This window comes from Pan troglodytes, chromosome 20 (assembly GCF_028858775.2).
Source record: "Pan troglodytes isolate AG18354 chromosome 20, NHGRI_mPanTro3-v2.0_pri, whole genome shotgun sequence".
Taxonomy (NCBI): Eukaryota; Metazoa; Chordata; class Mammalia; order Primates; family Hominidae; genus Pan; species Pan troglodytes.
The window spans coordinates 21,537,061-21,552,800 of NC_072418.2; the positions used below are offsets into that span (position 1 = coordinate 21,537,061).

A 15,740-nucleotide genomic window follows, 5' to 3' on the forward strand; every position below is an offset into this window, starting at 1 on the left:
TTCACTGTGTTAGCCAGGATGGTCTCGATCTCCTGACCTCGTGATCCACTCGCCTCGGCCTCGCGAAGTGGTGGGATTACAGGCGTGAGCCACCGCACTCAGCCTAAAAATTTATTTATTAGAGACAGGGTCTCCCTACGTTGCCTAGGTTGAACTCAAACTTCTGGGTTCAAGCAATCCTCCTGACTCAGCCTCCTAAGTAGCTGGGGGACTACAGGCATGAGCTACTGCTCCTGGAGTTTTATTTAAGTCTAATTAAAGTTGAAAGGGCCACCTCTTTGTTGCTCTATATTTGTGGGGCGTGGCTACTCTATTATCGCAGCTAGAGCAGCTAGTCCCGTAGGAATAGTATATGAGCAGTGTATTTCATTTTAAAGTTTCTATCGGCCACATTTAACAAGAAAGAGAAAAGAACAGGTAATATTAATTTTAATAATGCATTCTAATTAATTCAGTATATCCAAAATATTGTCATTTCAATATGGAGTTGAGATAACAAGGCCAGGCGTGGTGGCGCACACCTGTAATCCCCGCACTTCGGGGAGCCAAGGTGGGAGGATCATTTGAGCCCAGGAGGTCCAGGCTGCGGTGAGCTATGGTCACGCCACTGCACTCCAGCCTGGGTGACAGAGGGAGACCTTGTCTCAAAAAAAAAAAGAGAGAGAGAAATAAAAGGGTGGATAAGATATTTTCACTCGTTTGTATGCGAAGGCTTTGAAGCCGGGGTGGGTTTTATGCACACAGCATGGTGAGGTTTGGACAGACTCCATCTGAAAGGCTCACTGACGGCTGTGGTTGGCTCTAGAACACCAGGGTGTGTCAGCTGCGTTCACAGCCGTGCCCCCATTGCTTGGGCGTGGCAGGTGCTCAGGAACTCCTGGGTGTGTGACCTGGCTGGTCAAGGGCAGCGTCTGAAGAGCTGGGTGGGTGAGTGGGGTGGGGTGGCTATGGCTCTCTGGGCCTGTTTCACCCCATCCCAGCGGAATCTCCCTCAGGAATCTCCAGGCCCACATCCCCTCCTCAGCCTTCCTGCCTCTGGTCTGTCCCCTCGTCAGATCCCTGAGCACTCTGACCTTGGAACCCTGAGCACTCCGACCTGATGTGATCCCCTCCACGGCCTCCTCTGCGCCCCGCCGCAACATCATCAACCTCCGCACTCTGTGTGGGCTGTGCCTCGGCCCCCTGCCACCCGATCCCGTCCTTACCGGAAGGCGTAGGAGGAGACGATGAGGATGAGAGTGACCACGTGGTGGAGCAGCATGACCACCGAGTCCTTGCGCCAGGTGTCCATGTATAGCGTAGCGTAGATGGAGTGGCCATAGAAGCTTCCCTGGAGCAGGTAGGCGGCTGCAATGTCCCGTGGCACTGCCATGCCCGGCGTCCAGTCTGGGGAGAGCCAAATCTCACAGTCAGGGCCCTGCGAAGCCTCTAGACAACCGCCTCCATGACCCGGTGACACCCTCCAAGCCACATGTGTCCTCCCAGTACCCAGGTAACCATGCGTGTGTGATTGCTGGCTTTCCATTCCCAATTCTATTTTTTTTTTTTTTTTTTTGAGACGGAGTCTCCCTCTGTCGCCCAGGCTGGAGTGCAGTGGCGTGATCTCAGCTCCACATCCTGGGTTCAAACGATTCTCCTGCTTCAGCCTCCTGAGTAGCTGGGACTACAGGTGCATGCCACCAAGCCCGGCTAATTTTTTGTATTTTTAGTAGAGACGGGGTTTCACTGTGTTACCCAGGATGGTCTCGATCTCCTGACCTCATGATTCACCCCCCTCCGCCTCCCAAAGTTCTGGGATTACAGGCGTAAGCCACCCCGCCCAGCCGTCTTTTTTTTTTTTTTTTGAGACAGAGTCTCGTTCTGTCACGAGACTGGAGTGCAGCGGCACGATCTCAGCTCACTGCAACCTCCACCTCCCAGGTTCAAGCAATTCTCCTGCCTCAGACTCCAGAGTAGCTGGGATTACAGGCGCTGGACACCACGCCCGGCTAGTTTTTTTGTATTTTTAGTAGAGATGGGCTTTTGCCATGTTGGACACACTGGACTTGAACTCCTGATCTCAGGTGATCTACCCGCCTCGGCCTCCCAAAGTGCTGGGATTACAGGCGTGAGCCACCGTGCCCGGCCAGCAGGGATTTTTATTTTAGGAAGAGTTTTGGGTTTCTAGGAAAATTGAGCAGATAGGACAGAAAGTTCCTTTCTTTCTTCTGCCCCAACATACCCACAGATTTCCATTTCCCTGGCTTTAAGTGGCATATTTGCTACAAATGCTGAACTAATATAGACACATTATTATCATTATATACATTTTAAATTTTTTATATATAGTTTTAGAGTTGGTCTTGCTCTGTGGCCCATGCTGGAGTGCAGTGGTGTGATCATAGTTCACTGCAGCCTCGACCTCCTGGGCTCAAGTGATCCTCCCACCTCAGCCTCCTGAGTAGGTGGGACCACAGGCACCCATCACCATGCCTGGATAATTTATTTCTTTTTTAATTTTTGTGTTGCCATGTTGCCCAGGGTGGTCTCGAACTCGTGGGCTCAAGCAATCCTCCTGCCTTGGCCTCCCAAAGTGCTGGGGTTACAGGCATGAGCCACCTCACCCAGTCCAGCGCCCCTTCTCGTTTTTTTTTTTTTTTTTTTTTTTGAGATGGAGTCTTGCTCTGTAGCCCAGGCTGGAGTGCAGTGGCGGGATCTCGGCTCACTGCAACCTCCATATCCGGGGTTCAAGTGATTCTCCTGCCTCAGCATCACAAGTAGCTGAGATTATAGGCACCCACCACCATGCCTGGCTAATTTTTTTTTTTTTTTCAGTAGAGGCAGGGTTTCATCATGTTGGCCAGGCTGGTCTTGAACTCCTGACCTCAGTTGATCTGCCCGCCTCGGCCTCCCAAAGTGCTGGGATTACGGGCATGAGCCACTGCGCCCGGCCCTCTTCCTGTCTTTGTCTTAACAGGCCCCTGCCTTGCGGGTGTCCTGGGCCCACTCCCTGCAAATCCCTGGCCCTGACAGAGGCGGCTGCCCACGGAGTCTTGCCATGCCTGGGCACACCATGCCACCAAGCACAGGGTCTCCCACCAAGCGGGTCCTGCCTCACCTTCCCCTCCTCCTGCCTCCTGGTGCACCTGACCACCACGCTCAGGTGATGGGTGACACACCAGCCCACCCCACCACGTCCACCTCCTCCTCAGCCACATCCCCAGAGGCTGCCAGACACCAAAGTCAAGGGCTATGCTCTGGACGGGCACGGTGGCTCACGCCTGTAATCCCAGCATTTTGAGAGGCCGAGGCAGGAGAGTTGCTTGAGTCCAGGAGTTCGAGACCAGCCTGGACAACATGGTGAGACGCTGTCTCTGCAAAAAAATATATAAAAATTAGCTGGGGCCAGGCGCAGTGGCTCACGCCTGTAAATCCCAGCACTTCGGGAGGCCAAGGCGGGCGGATCACAAGGTCAGGAGATCAAGACCATCCTGGTTAACACAGTGAAACCCCGTCTCTACTAAAAATACAAAAAATTAGCCGGGTGTGGTGGCGGGTGCCTGTGGTCCCACCTACTCGGGAGGCTGAGGCAGCAGAATGGCGTGAACCCGGGAGGCGGAGCTTGCAGTGAGCCGAGATCGCACCACTGCACTCCAGCCTGGGCGACACAGCAAGATTCCGTCTCAAAAAAAAAAAAAAAAAATTAGCCAGGTGAGGTGTTGTACACCTGTAGTCCCAGCTACTCGGGAGGCTGAGGTGGGAGGATCACGTGAGTCCTAAAGGGAGGCAGAGGTGGTGGCAGGAACTAAGATGTTGCCACTGCACTCCAGCCTGGGAGACACAGCCAGACCCTGTCTCAAAACAAAACAAACAAACAAACAAACAACAAAAAAAGGCGGGAAGCCATCCTGTGCTCTGCCCACACCAACCTGGAACTCTCTGGGTTGCTCCCTGTTCTCTGGCCACTCCCTTTCTGCACACCCCCAAGACAGACCCTCCAGCCTCCATCTGCGGCTTCCTAGCCCCTGCCTTGGTGACCTGCCCTGCAGCCCAGCTGCCTCCAGATGCCCCATGAACCACCTCAGCGACAACTTTCATCTCGGCCTGGCCCCTTCTGCAGCCGAGTTACACTAGGACCCCCATCCAGGGTCCCCTCTTTGGCCCATGCCACCCCTACCCCAGTCCAGGCACTGTTGTCTCCTGCCCACATCTCTCCAGCGATCCCTGGCCCCCATGACTGTTTGTCCACTCTCCTCACTCAGCCCTGATGGCCATGTACACGCAAACGGTCACCATGACCCAGCAAGTCCACTAGGGTGTGTGCCTGACAATGGAAAAAGGGAACTCAAAGAGATACTCATGTGTCCCTGTCCACAGCAGCACACAACCAAAAGGCAGACACAACCCGAATGTGCATCAGTGGATGGATGAAGAATAGATAGGTTACCTCCACACAGTGGAATACTATGCAGCCATGAAAAAGAATGAAGCACGGATCCATGCTACAATGTGGGTGAACCCCAAAAACATGATGCTGAGTAAGAGAAGCCAAACACAAAAGGTCACACAGTGTGAGACTCCAGTGATCTGAAATGCCCAGAACAGGCAAATCTACAGAGACAGGAAGTAGACTGGTGGCTGCCAGGGGCTGGGGGAGAGGACTGGTGAGTGACTGCTAATGGGACGGGGTTTCCTTTTGTGGGGGATGATAATGTTCCAGACCTAGACAGAGGGGGTGGTTGAACAACACTGTGAATGGACTAAAAGCTGATGAACTGTTTGCACTAAAATGGTTAATTTTTGGCCAGGAGGCGGAGGCAGGTGGATCACCTGAGGTCAGGAGTTGGAGACCAGCCTGGCCAACATGGCGAAACCCTGTCTGTACTAAAAATACAAAAATTAGCTGGGCATGGTGGCGCATGCCTGTAATCCCAGCTACTCGAAGGCTGAGGCAGGAGAATCACTTAAACCCGGGAGGTGGAGGTTGTGGTGAGCCGAGATCACACCATTGCACTCCAGCCTGGGCAGCAAGAGTGAAACTCCATCTCAAAAAAAAAAAAAAAAAAATTGTGGTAAGATTTATATGGCAAAAACTTACCATCTAAGCCATTTGTTAAGTACACATTATTGTGCAACCATCACCAGCAGCCATCTCCAGAACATTCTCCTTCTTCCCCAATGGAACAGTCCTCTGTCCCCATTAAACAGTCTCTCCCCATTCCCCTCCCCCAGCCCCGGCACCCCCCATCCCACTTTCTGTCTCTATGAGTGGGATGACTGTAGGAACCTCATGTAAGTGGAATCACATAGTATTTGTCTTTTTGTGATTGGCTAAAATGCCTAATTTCAAGTTACATACATTTTACCTCAATAAGAAATGGAGGCCAACTGAGGTGGCTCACGCCTGTAATCCCACCACTTTGGGAGGCCAAGGTGGGTGGATCACTTGAGGTCAGAAGTTCAAGACCAGCCTGGCCAACATGGTGAAACCCCAGCTCTACTAAAATACTAAAATTAGCCAGACATGGTGATACACACCTGTAGTCCCAGCTATTCGGGAGGCTGAGGCAAGAGAATCGCTTGAACCTGGGAGGTGGAGGTTGCAGTGAGCTGAGATGGTGCCACCGCACTCCAGCCTGGGTGACAGAGCGAGACTCCATCTCAAAAAAAAAAATTAGCTGGGTGTGGTGGCTCATGCCTGTAATCCCAGCTACTCATGAGGCTGAGGCAGGAGAATCCCTTGAACCCAGGAGGCAAAGGTTCCAGTGAGCTGAGATCACACCACCGCACTCCAGCCTGGGCGACAGAGTGAGACCCCGTCTCTTAAAAAAAAAAAACAAAACAGGCTAGGTGCGGTGGCTCATGCCTGTAATCCCAGCACTTTGGGAGGCTGAGGCAGGCAGATCACCTGAAGTCGGGAGTTCAAGACCAGCCTGACCAACATGGTGAAACCCTGTCTCTACTAAAAATACAAAATTAGCCGGGTGTGGTAGTGCATGCCTGTGATCCCAGCTACTCCGGAGGCTGAGGCAGGAGAATTGCTTGAACCCAGGAGGCAGAGGCTGTGGTGAGCTGAGATTGTGCCATTGTACTCCAGCCTGGGCAACAAGAGCGAAACTCCATCTCAAAAAAACAACAAACAAACAAACAAAAAACCCTCCCCTATTCCAGAATTTCTTTCTTTTTTTTTTTTTTTTTTGAGACAGAGTCTTGCTCTGTCGCCTAGGCTGGAGTGCAGTAGCGTGATCTCGACTCACTGCAACCTCTACCTCCCAGGTTCAAGCGATTCTCTTGCCTCAGCCTGCCGAGTAACTGGGATTACAGGCATGCATCCCCACGCCTGGCTAATTTTTGTATTTTTAGTAGAGACAGGGTTTCACCATGTTGGCCAGGCTGGTCTGGAACTCCCGGCCTCAAGTGATCCGCCCACCTCAGCCTCCCAAAATGCTAGGATTACAGGTGTGAGCCACTGCACCCGGCCCACTTCAGCCCTCTTCCAGAATTTCAATGAAAATTGTTTGAAACTCTGAAATGCCCTGATCCTCTCCATCCTGACTCTCCAGAAACATGTGAGCCCGAGCTTTTGCCCAGGGCCACCTCACTGGATCTGTTGCCCACCTTTCCAACAGGGGCCCCCCAACCCTCCTGTAGCTTTACCTCCCCACAGGATAGGGGGGAAGTCCTGGCTTAGTTCAGAGGTCTCAAATCTCCTCTCCCTCGTTTTTTGAGAAAGGGCCTCGCTCTGTCACCCTGGCTGGAATGTAGTGGTGCAATCTTGGCTCACTGCAGCCTCGACCTCCCGGGCTCAAGCCTCAGCCTCAGCCTCCTGCCTCAGCCTCCCCAGGAGCTGGGACCACAGGCACGCGCCACCATATCCAGCTAATTTTATTTTTTTATTTTTTGTAGAGATGGCGTCTCACTATATTCCCAAGGTTGGTCTCGAACTCCTGGGCTCAAGTGATCCTCCCACCTTGGCCTCCCAAAGTACTGGGAGTCCAGGAGTGAGCCACCGCGCCTGGCCTGTCCCACCTCTTCATACTCATATCCCACCTGCTGTTGGGACACTCAATGCCACCCCTGCCTTGTCTCCATCCCTGAATCCAGAATCTTGGTCTCCCTGACCAGCCCCCATCTCACAAGACCCTAGCATCATCCTCACCCTCTTCCTTTCACACCACCTCTAGGGTGGCAGCAAATACTATCAGCTCTGCCTTCTAAACATTTCTAAAATTGGCCACTTTGCTCCCATCCCCTCCCCTCAGCTCAATCCTGGTGGGAGTCCCTGCAGGCTCCAGCTCCTGCTGTCAGCCCCCTCCTGGACCCCTGGGGTAGATGCCCAACCCAGGGTGACATCCCTCCTCTGCTCCCAGCCCACAGACAAGTAACAAATCCTGACCGTGGCCTCCGAGGCCTGGATGGCATGGCCCCCACTCACCTGGACAGCAGTCCCTGCCTCTCCTGCCTGCTCCAGGCACCTCCAGGCCCTCACTCAGTCCCCTTCAGTGGGGCCACCCCTGTCCCTGCTAAAAACTGCCCCTCCCCACCTCCCCAACACAGCACACTGCCTCTTCTCTCCACACAAGTTTTCTCATCCACACTTATTGCTGTTGATAGACTGCGTACTGCACCATCTGTCGCCCCTGCCACACGGCCAGCTTCATGAGGGCACAGGGCTTTCTCTGACCCGTTACTAGCTGTGTCTCAGCTGTGGCATACAGTAGTCACTCAATAAATGCACATGGAAATAATCAGCTAACTTGTGAGTGTCATTTACAAAAAGCAACTAAGGCTGGACGAGGTGGCTCATGCCTGTAATCCCACCACTTTGGGAGGCTGAGGTGGGAGGACTGCTTGAGGCCAGGAGTTCAAGACCAGCCTGGCCAACATAGTGAGACCCCATCTCTACCAAAAAACACAAAAAAATTCGCTGGGGGTGGTGGCACACACCTGTGGTCCCAGCTACTCAGAAGGCTGAGGTGGGATGATTGCTTGAGCCCAGGAGGTCCAGGCTGCAGTGAACCGTGATTGCGCCACTGTACTCCAGCCTGAGCAACAGAGTAAGACTGCGTCTGGAAAAAAAAAAAAAAAAAAAAAAGCAGCTAAAGGCAAGTCCATGCCCAAAATGTTAAGAGAGGCCGGGCGTGGTGGCTCATGCCTGTAATCCTGACACTTTGGGAGGCTGAGGCGGGCGGATTACCTGAGGTCAGGAGTTTGAGACCAGCCTGGCCAACATGGTGAAACCTCGCCTCTACTAAAAATACAAAAATTAGCCGAGTGTGGTGGCGCGTGCCTATAATCCCAGCTACTTAGGAGGCTGAGGCAGGAGAATCGCTTGAACCTGGGAGGTGGAGGTTGCAGTGAGCCGAGATCGTGCCATTGCACTCCAGACTGGGTGACAGAGTGAGACCGTCTCAAAAAAAAAAAAAAAAGTTATGAGAGTTCGATCATGGGTCATCCGTCTAGAAGGAAAACTGAGCAACAGCTAACACCTCCCCTCTAGGGGATCAAGGTGTGTTACATGGGAAAAGTGGCCCCATGGGTGACACATCCACTGTACACTCTGGACTCCGTGCCACCAGGAGCCCTCTAGGCTGTTCCCATCACATGGCAGGAAACAGCTATCATGTGTGTCCCTGGCCCATAGCCCTGGTGGTCCTCGCAGGGCAGAGAAGCCGCAGCCCCCACTGCCCCATCGCAGATGGGGTTTCCTACATGAGCCTTCCCAGTGGCGATGCTGGCCCTGCCCTGCATTCTCTGCCAGGACAGGTCACACAGAGCACACTGCAGTCACCTCCCTGCCCAGCCCACCCGGAGCTCAGGCCACATCCACTCCAATCAATTGGACACAGCCACTTCTTATCATCTTCCCCTCCACCCCCCCAACCCCCAGGCAGGGTCTCACTCTGTTGCCCAGGCTGGAGTGCAGTGGCATGACCTCAGCTCACTGCAACCTCCACCTACCGGGTTCAAGCAATTCTCCCACCTCAGCCTCCCAAGTAGCTGGTACTACAGACGTGCCCCACCATACCAGGCTAATTTTTTGTAGAGATGGAGGTCTTACCATGTTGCCCCGGCTGCTCTTGAACTCCTGTGCTCAAGTAATCCTCCCACCTCCACCTCCCAAAGTGTTAGGATTACAGGTGTGAGCCAGTGAGCCACCACACCCAGCCCACTTCTCATTCTCATCATCTTTTTTTTTTTTTTTGGAAATGAAGTCTTGCTCTGTCACCCAGGCTGGAGTGCAGTGGCACCATCTCGGCTCACTGCAACCTCCGCCTCCCGGGTTCAAGTGATTCTCCTGACTCAGCCTCCCAAGTAGCTGGGATTACAGGCACATGCCACCACGCCTGGCTAATTTTTGTATTTTTAGTACAGACAGGGTTTCACCATGTTGGCCATGCTGGTCTTGAACTCCTGACCTCAAGTGATCCACCTGCCTCAGCCTCCCAAAGTGCTGGGATAACAGGCGTGAGCCATCGCACCAGGCTTCATCATGTTTATCTCCTCACCAAGATGGTGCAAGCCGAGGGGACCCTCCCACCTCCATAGGGCAGCCAGAGGAAGCATTTTGTCATTCACAAAACCCAATCCTCTCCATGCTGTGCTTAAAAACATCACATTCAGGCTAGGCGCGGTGGCTCACACCTGTAATCCCAGCACTTTGGGAGGCCGAGGCGGGCAGATCATGAGATCAGGAGATCGAGACCATCCTGGCTAACACAGTGAAACCCTGTCTCTACTAAAAATACAAAAAATTAGCCGGGCGTGGTGGCGGGCGCCTGTGGTCCCAGCTACTCAGGAGGCTGAGGCAGGAGAATGGCGTGAACCCAGGAGGCAGAGCTCACAGTGAGCCGAGATCGCGCCACTGCACTCTAGCCTGGGCGACAGAGCGAGACTCCATCTCAAAAAAAGAAAAACAACCACATCCAGAACAGAACTCAAGCTGCTGCCTCAGCTCTCTGCAGCCACCCTCCTCCTGTCCCCATGAAACGTGAGTGCCTCCGGGCCTTTGCACGTGCTGTTACCGACACCTGGAATGCCTGCCTGGACCCACACAGGGGTCCTTCCAGGATGTCTTCCCTGAGCTCCAACACGGCCAGATACCCCCTTTCCTGTCCCCAGGGATCACCTTTGTCTTGGGGCTGGCTTAACTTCTGAGACACCCATAGGAGCTCTGATTCTGATAAGCATCCCCTTACACTGTTCTTTTTTTCTTTTCTTTTTTAATACAGAGTCTCGCTCTGTTGCCCAGGCTGGAGTGCAGTGGCGCGAACTCGGCTCACTGCAACCTCTGCCTCCCAGGTTCAAGCGATTCTCCTGCCTCAGCCTCCCGAGTAGCTGGGATTACAGGCGCCCACCACACCCGGCTAATTTTTTGTATTTTTAGTAGAGACGGGGTTTCACCGTGTTAGCCAGGATGGTCTCGATCTCCTAACCTCGTGATCCACTCACCTTGGCCTCCCAAAGTGCTGGGATTACAGGCGTGAGCCACTGCGCCTGGCCCTCTTTTTCTTTTTTGATACAAGACAGGGTCTCACTCTGTCGTCCAGGCTGGAGTGCAGTGGCGTGCTCATAGCTCCCCTTGGCCTCCAACTCCTGGGCTCCAGTGATCCTCCTGCTTCTGCCTCATGAGTAGCTGGGACCATAAGCCTGGCGTCTTTGTGTTTTAAGCAGAGCCCTCCCGGCCATCCCCTCAGGGCCCCTACCGTAGAAGACAGATGGTGGGTCATGGAAGAAGGGGTAGTCGGTGCCAAACAGCAGGTAGGCACTGTAGCTCCAGCTGCCCAGGTAGAAGAGAAACTTCCAAGCGCTCTCGGGCATCTTGGCGGCATCTCTGGGCTGGAGGCAGCACCGCTTCGCCAGGGGCTATGGGGGAGAAGACAGGCGGGCAGCCATTGGTGCTGGGGGCCAGAGACTGCTCCTTCGGGGTGGGGAAACTGAGGCCCAGGGACTCCCCAGGCCGGGCAGCACTGGGAAGGCCTGTCCCCCATGCCCACAGCCACCTGGAGCATAAACAGAGCCCACAGGCGCCTGCCAAGGCTAAACTTAGTGCCCAGCTGTCCGGCCGCCGCGGTGCTGGGAGGGGAGTGAGGGGGGAGGCCCCGAGGGGAGCAGGAGGTCTCTGGGGGCCAGGAGGGGGACACTTGGGCTTACGGTGAGGGAGACGGATGGATGCGTCAGCCCAAGGCTGGTGGGGGTGACCCTTGAAGGGAACATGGAGGAGTTATATGGGGGCATCTTGGGAAACACAGAGAGCCCCATGGGACCGACACAGAGGGGAGAGGAAGAACTTGTGAGGAAGCCGCCCCCTCAGTGGGGGAATCTGGAGAGGCTAGAGGGCTGGGAGAGACTAGGGGGAAGGTGTGGCGGGGACATGGGAACCTGGGGGCGATGAAAGGGGAGGAGGGGCTGGAGGCAGAAAAAGGGGACAGGACGCAGAAAAGGTGTCACAGGCGAGGTGAGCCCCTGAGGGGGCATTGGGAGTGCAGAGGAAGCTGCTGGCTCCAAGGCAGGGGTTGGGGAGTGCGGTGGGTGGGTGGGGGGGGGTGGGGGCGCTCAAGCTCCCTGGGGGCGCGGCTCCAGAGCTGCCCGGCCAAGCCCCACCCCTGGACAAGTCCCACCCCCTTCCCAGAGGCTGAGGGGGCCGGAGCCCAGAGCACCCAGCAGTTGTCATGGAGACAGCTGGAGCCGGCTCCGGTAACCCCTGGCAACCAGGCTGCTGCCAAGAAGATGAGCTTTGGAACACCCGGCAGCCCCTCCACCCATTTCTGAGGAAGGGCGAGCCTCGAAATGGGGCGAGCACCCCACCCAAGGGGCTGGGGAGGGCCCCCGGGGCTCCGCCCTGGTAGTCTACCAGCCGCCACATCCTCCTGTCCCGCGGGGGTGGGGGACCGCTTGCCCTCCTGGGTCTCGGGCTTCCCAGCTGGAAATTGGGAAGAAGGCAGGGGCAACAAGCAGGATAAAGACCACTGCGGACCCAGGGAGGGGCCCTGGACAGCCCTGTCTCCCCCTCCCACAGCAGGGGTGTGGCTGGGGTCTCTCCCTCATGTGGGTGATATGGGGACGGGAGTGGGGAGAGTGGCAGTCAGACAACATCCCATCATCGACCTCACAAGGGCCAGCCTCTTCCCGGCCAGCAGAGAAAGGCCCCTTTGTTGGCGCTGGGCACACTGTCCCTGCACCCTCCAGCCAGACGGGCGGGGTGACACCAGCTGGTCCACGGGGGTGTCCAGGCCAAGCTAAAGGCCCAAACACCTTCCAACCAGCTCCTGCCACAGCGACCCCTCCCCAGGGAAGTGAGTGGGGTCAGGCGCCAATGTCACCATCATGGTCACTCTCTCGCAGGGGCGATGGTCTCAGCAGAAACTGGGGAATTCTGCTGTTGCCTCTTGGAGGCAGCACAGTCCAACCCTGAAGCCCCGGGCCATGTCACCTCCAAGGGAGCGACCACTGGCGTGGCCAGAGCACCCAGGCCCTTGCCATCCCTGGTCGGAGGGTGGCGCAGACCCCAGATAGGCACAAGGCAGCGACCGGGCAGCTCCTGCCTCTTCCCGATTACAGCGGGCAAGCCGGCCCCGCCGCCGCACGGACCCAGCAGAAAACGGGCAGCGGACCTCGCTCCGGGCCGGGGCGCAGCCCGCATGGCAGGGAGGCGCATGGCGCAGGCCGCGGTGCGCCGAGCCCTCCCGTTCCCGGTCCTGGGCTTCTCAGTGTCTGGCTCGGCCCTGCCGGAAAGAGCGCGCGGTGGCCGGAGCCATCCACCGCGCGGGGCCCCCTGGTCCCAAACTGACCGGAAAGGGCCGTGCCTCGGTCCCCCACGTCTCAAACATCCCACCTGTCTCGGGCCCCCCATGTCCCAGACTCACCCCAGCCCGGCCACACCCCCGCATCTACCCGGTTCCCCCACGCAGCACTGTCTGAAGGGGGCGCGCGGCGGCCCGAGAGACCTTATCCTGGGGCTCCAACGTCCTGGGCCTCTCCAGCCCGAGGCCCCCACCCACGTTCCGGCGACCCCTTAATCCGCAGCAGCCAGCGCTGGAAGAAAGGAACGCGCCGGCGGCCCCAGGTCCCCGGTCCCGGCTTCCCCCAGTCCAGGGTCCCCTCGTCCCGGCCCCCCGCCACACTGACCCGAAAGAGGCGCGCAGTGGCCGCGGAGCGCAGCGCGGTCCAGCCCAGCGCGCCGAGCGCCAGCAGCAGCAGCTCGGGCGGCGCCAGGTGCGCGTGCTCAGCCAGGCCGCGACGCGCCAGCCCCCAGCCGCAGTCCGTGCAGCCCTGCGCCGCCGCCAGCGCGCTGCCCCAGCCGCGCTGCACTAGCTGCGCGTAGCTCGGCATGGGCTCGGGCCCCGTCGGCCCCGCCGCGGGCCCCGCCGCCGCCATACCGCCCGCTCGCCCGCCGTGCCCGTCGCCTGCGCCCGCCCGCGGTAGCCGACGGAGCCGCGCGCCCCGCGTCACGCGCCGCAGCTGGGCCGGGGGCGCGCGGGCGGGAGAGCGGAGGGCGGAGGGGCGGGACCGGCGCAAGCTCCGCCCCGCTGGGGGCGCGGCTGGGGGGCGGCCAGCGGGGACGCGGGGCGCCCTGGAGGCGGCCCCGCGCCCCTGCCCGTTTCCCAGCAGAGAAACCCAGGCGCGGGGGCCGGAGCTGGGGGCCCGTTGGACCTGGACCCCGAGAGACCCCGCGCACCGCCGTGTCGCGCCCCCATGCCTGCCCCGCGCGCCCCCCGCTCCCCCACCCCACCGCGCCGTGCCCGTGACGGGGGGCACGGGGGACACTAGCAGGCAGTCCCCTCGACTGGCGACCCCCGCTCCTCCCGGCCCTCCAGCACGCCACGCCGCTCCCGCTCCATCGCCCCGGCCCGCTCCGACCTCACCGTTCTTGGAGCCCTCGCTCCTTCTCAAGGACCCGAGGCCTGGCACGCCTTGGCACAGTCTTGGGACCATCCCGTGGCCCTCCCGCATTCAGGAGGCGTAGGCTCAATGAAACATTCTCATTCTTCAAAAGGACACGGCCCACGCCAGGGCGTTGGGAGGCGCACCTAGTGGAGATGCAGCTCTCTGCCCTACACCAGGAGCTTGGCAATGGGGTTCCAGCCTGGACGCGGGGACCCTGGGCACTTCCCAGGCATCTTCTTCTGCAGGTCTGCAGAGCGGGCTACTGGGACAAAGGTGTGATGGGGGCTGCTGAGATTAGGGGGTTCTCTGAGGGTCACTTGCTGCTGTGACCCTGGGGAACCCGGGGGGGGGGGGCTCCCCAACATCAGGTTAATAACTGAGTTGCAGAGAGGCTGCAGGAGTGGGTGCCAACGTGGGAGGGACTCCCAATCTGGATCGACTGTGACATCATTGGGACCACCATAAGTGACTTTCCAATGCACTGTTCATTGACAAGGCCCTGTGCCCAAAGCCACTGAAGGCCATCGAGGAAGACACTGGTCACCTCTGTTAGGACCGCCATCTCCCCAGGCACTGCTGCACCCCCCCCCCATCCTAGCCCGCAGGATGTCCCCACACCTGGCCTTCAAGGTGCAGGATGCAGAGATGAGTCCTGCAGCAGCCGCGCTGGCTCGCAAACACCTGCACCTGAACTTCAGGGGCACAGGTGAACACACCTTCCCCTTGCCCCACACCGAGTCCCCCACAACACATCCAGGTGGCCCTGCATCTGGCCACTTCTCTGCATCTGCACAGCCTTGCCCCCCTCCTCCCCACCACCACCACCACTACCACCACTACCCTCTGGGGTTCTGTCTGGTATCCTGGCTTCCTCCTCACCCCACAGAGGTGAGAAGGTGGCTGCGACGCTGTTGGCCTGTTCCTCGTCTGCTTGCAGCCCTCTATGGCTCCTGTTCCACTCAGGGAAAGCCCAAGTCCTCACTGGCCGCCCTCACAGTGCCCTGTTTCCCTCCACCTGTGGGCTTTTCTGCTGTTCTTCCAACATGCCAAGCTCTGTCCTGCCTCAGGGCCTTTGCACTAGCTGTTCCCCCCTCCTGAAATGCTGTTCCCCTAGGTACCTGCATGGCTCTTCTGCCACCTGCTCAGGCTGCCCCCGACTCTGAAGTCTCACACGCCCCTCATGTCTTCATGTCTGCTTGGCACTTGTCACCATCTGCCCCTACATACATACAGCTCATTTTTTTTTTTGAGTTGGAGTCTTGCTCCGTTGCCCAGACTGGAGTGCAGTGGCGCAATCTCAGCTGACCGCAACCTCCGCCTCCCAGGTTCAAGGGATTCTCCTGCCTCAGTCTCCCGAGTAGCTGGGATTACAGGCGCCTGCTATCACACCCAGCTAATTTTTGTTATTTTCTGTAGAGACAGGGTTTCGCCATATTGGCCGGGCTGGTCTCGAACTCCTGACCTCAAGTGATCTGTCTGTCTTGGCCTCCCAAAGTGCTGGGATTACAGGCATGAGCCACCGTGCCTGGCCCCACTCTTTATTCTTGAACGTGGACTCCATGTGGACTAGGGGCCTAGTGTAGGGGTGGGGCACGAGGCTTGGCCTGGCCAATAGTTCAGGTCCAGCCGGAGGCCAGAGATGTGACTAACGCCACAACCTGCCTGGCAGGCAGAGGGGGACGAGGGGGATATGCTCTCAAAGGTCCAGCCAGGCCTGTGGGGCAGCCGTGGACAGTCCCAGCCACCTCCCTCCACCCTCTCGGCCAGCACTATCTGGTCACCATGGCGCCCATCGGTCACAGGAGAGGCGCCACCCGCCCACCCACTAGCCCCAGCTCAGCCTCGAATTTCTTTTTGGCGGGTCCAGCCAGGAG

At 57.6% G+C, this 15,740-nt stretch overlaps 1 protein-coding gene across 3 annotated transcripts in view; it reads right to left on the bottom strand.

Moving 5' to 3' along the window:
* The window catches only part of CERS1 (ceramide synthase 1), a 27,245-nt gene extending 12,947 nt beyond the window's left edge, over positions 1-14,298 (bottom strand). For 2 of the 3 annotated variants that reach the window (XM_016935543.3, XM_054673170.1), the window contains exons 1-3: positions 13,108-13,443; positions 10,686-10,845; positions 1,206-1,386 (exon numbers count right to left, since the gene is read on the bottom strand). In XM_016935543.3, coding sequence (XP_016791032.1) covers positions 1,206-1,386; positions 10,686-10,845; positions 13,108-13,356 — 590 coding nt within the window. In that variant the 5' untranslated portion in view covers positions 13,357-13,443. Of the gene's footprint in view, positions 1-1,205; positions 1,387-10,685; positions 10,846-13,107; positions 13,444-13,844 lie in introns of those variants that run through there. The other variant, XM_063801368.1, reaches the window with a different exon arrangement.
* Positions 14,299-15,740: the final 1,442 nt, after the last annotated feature.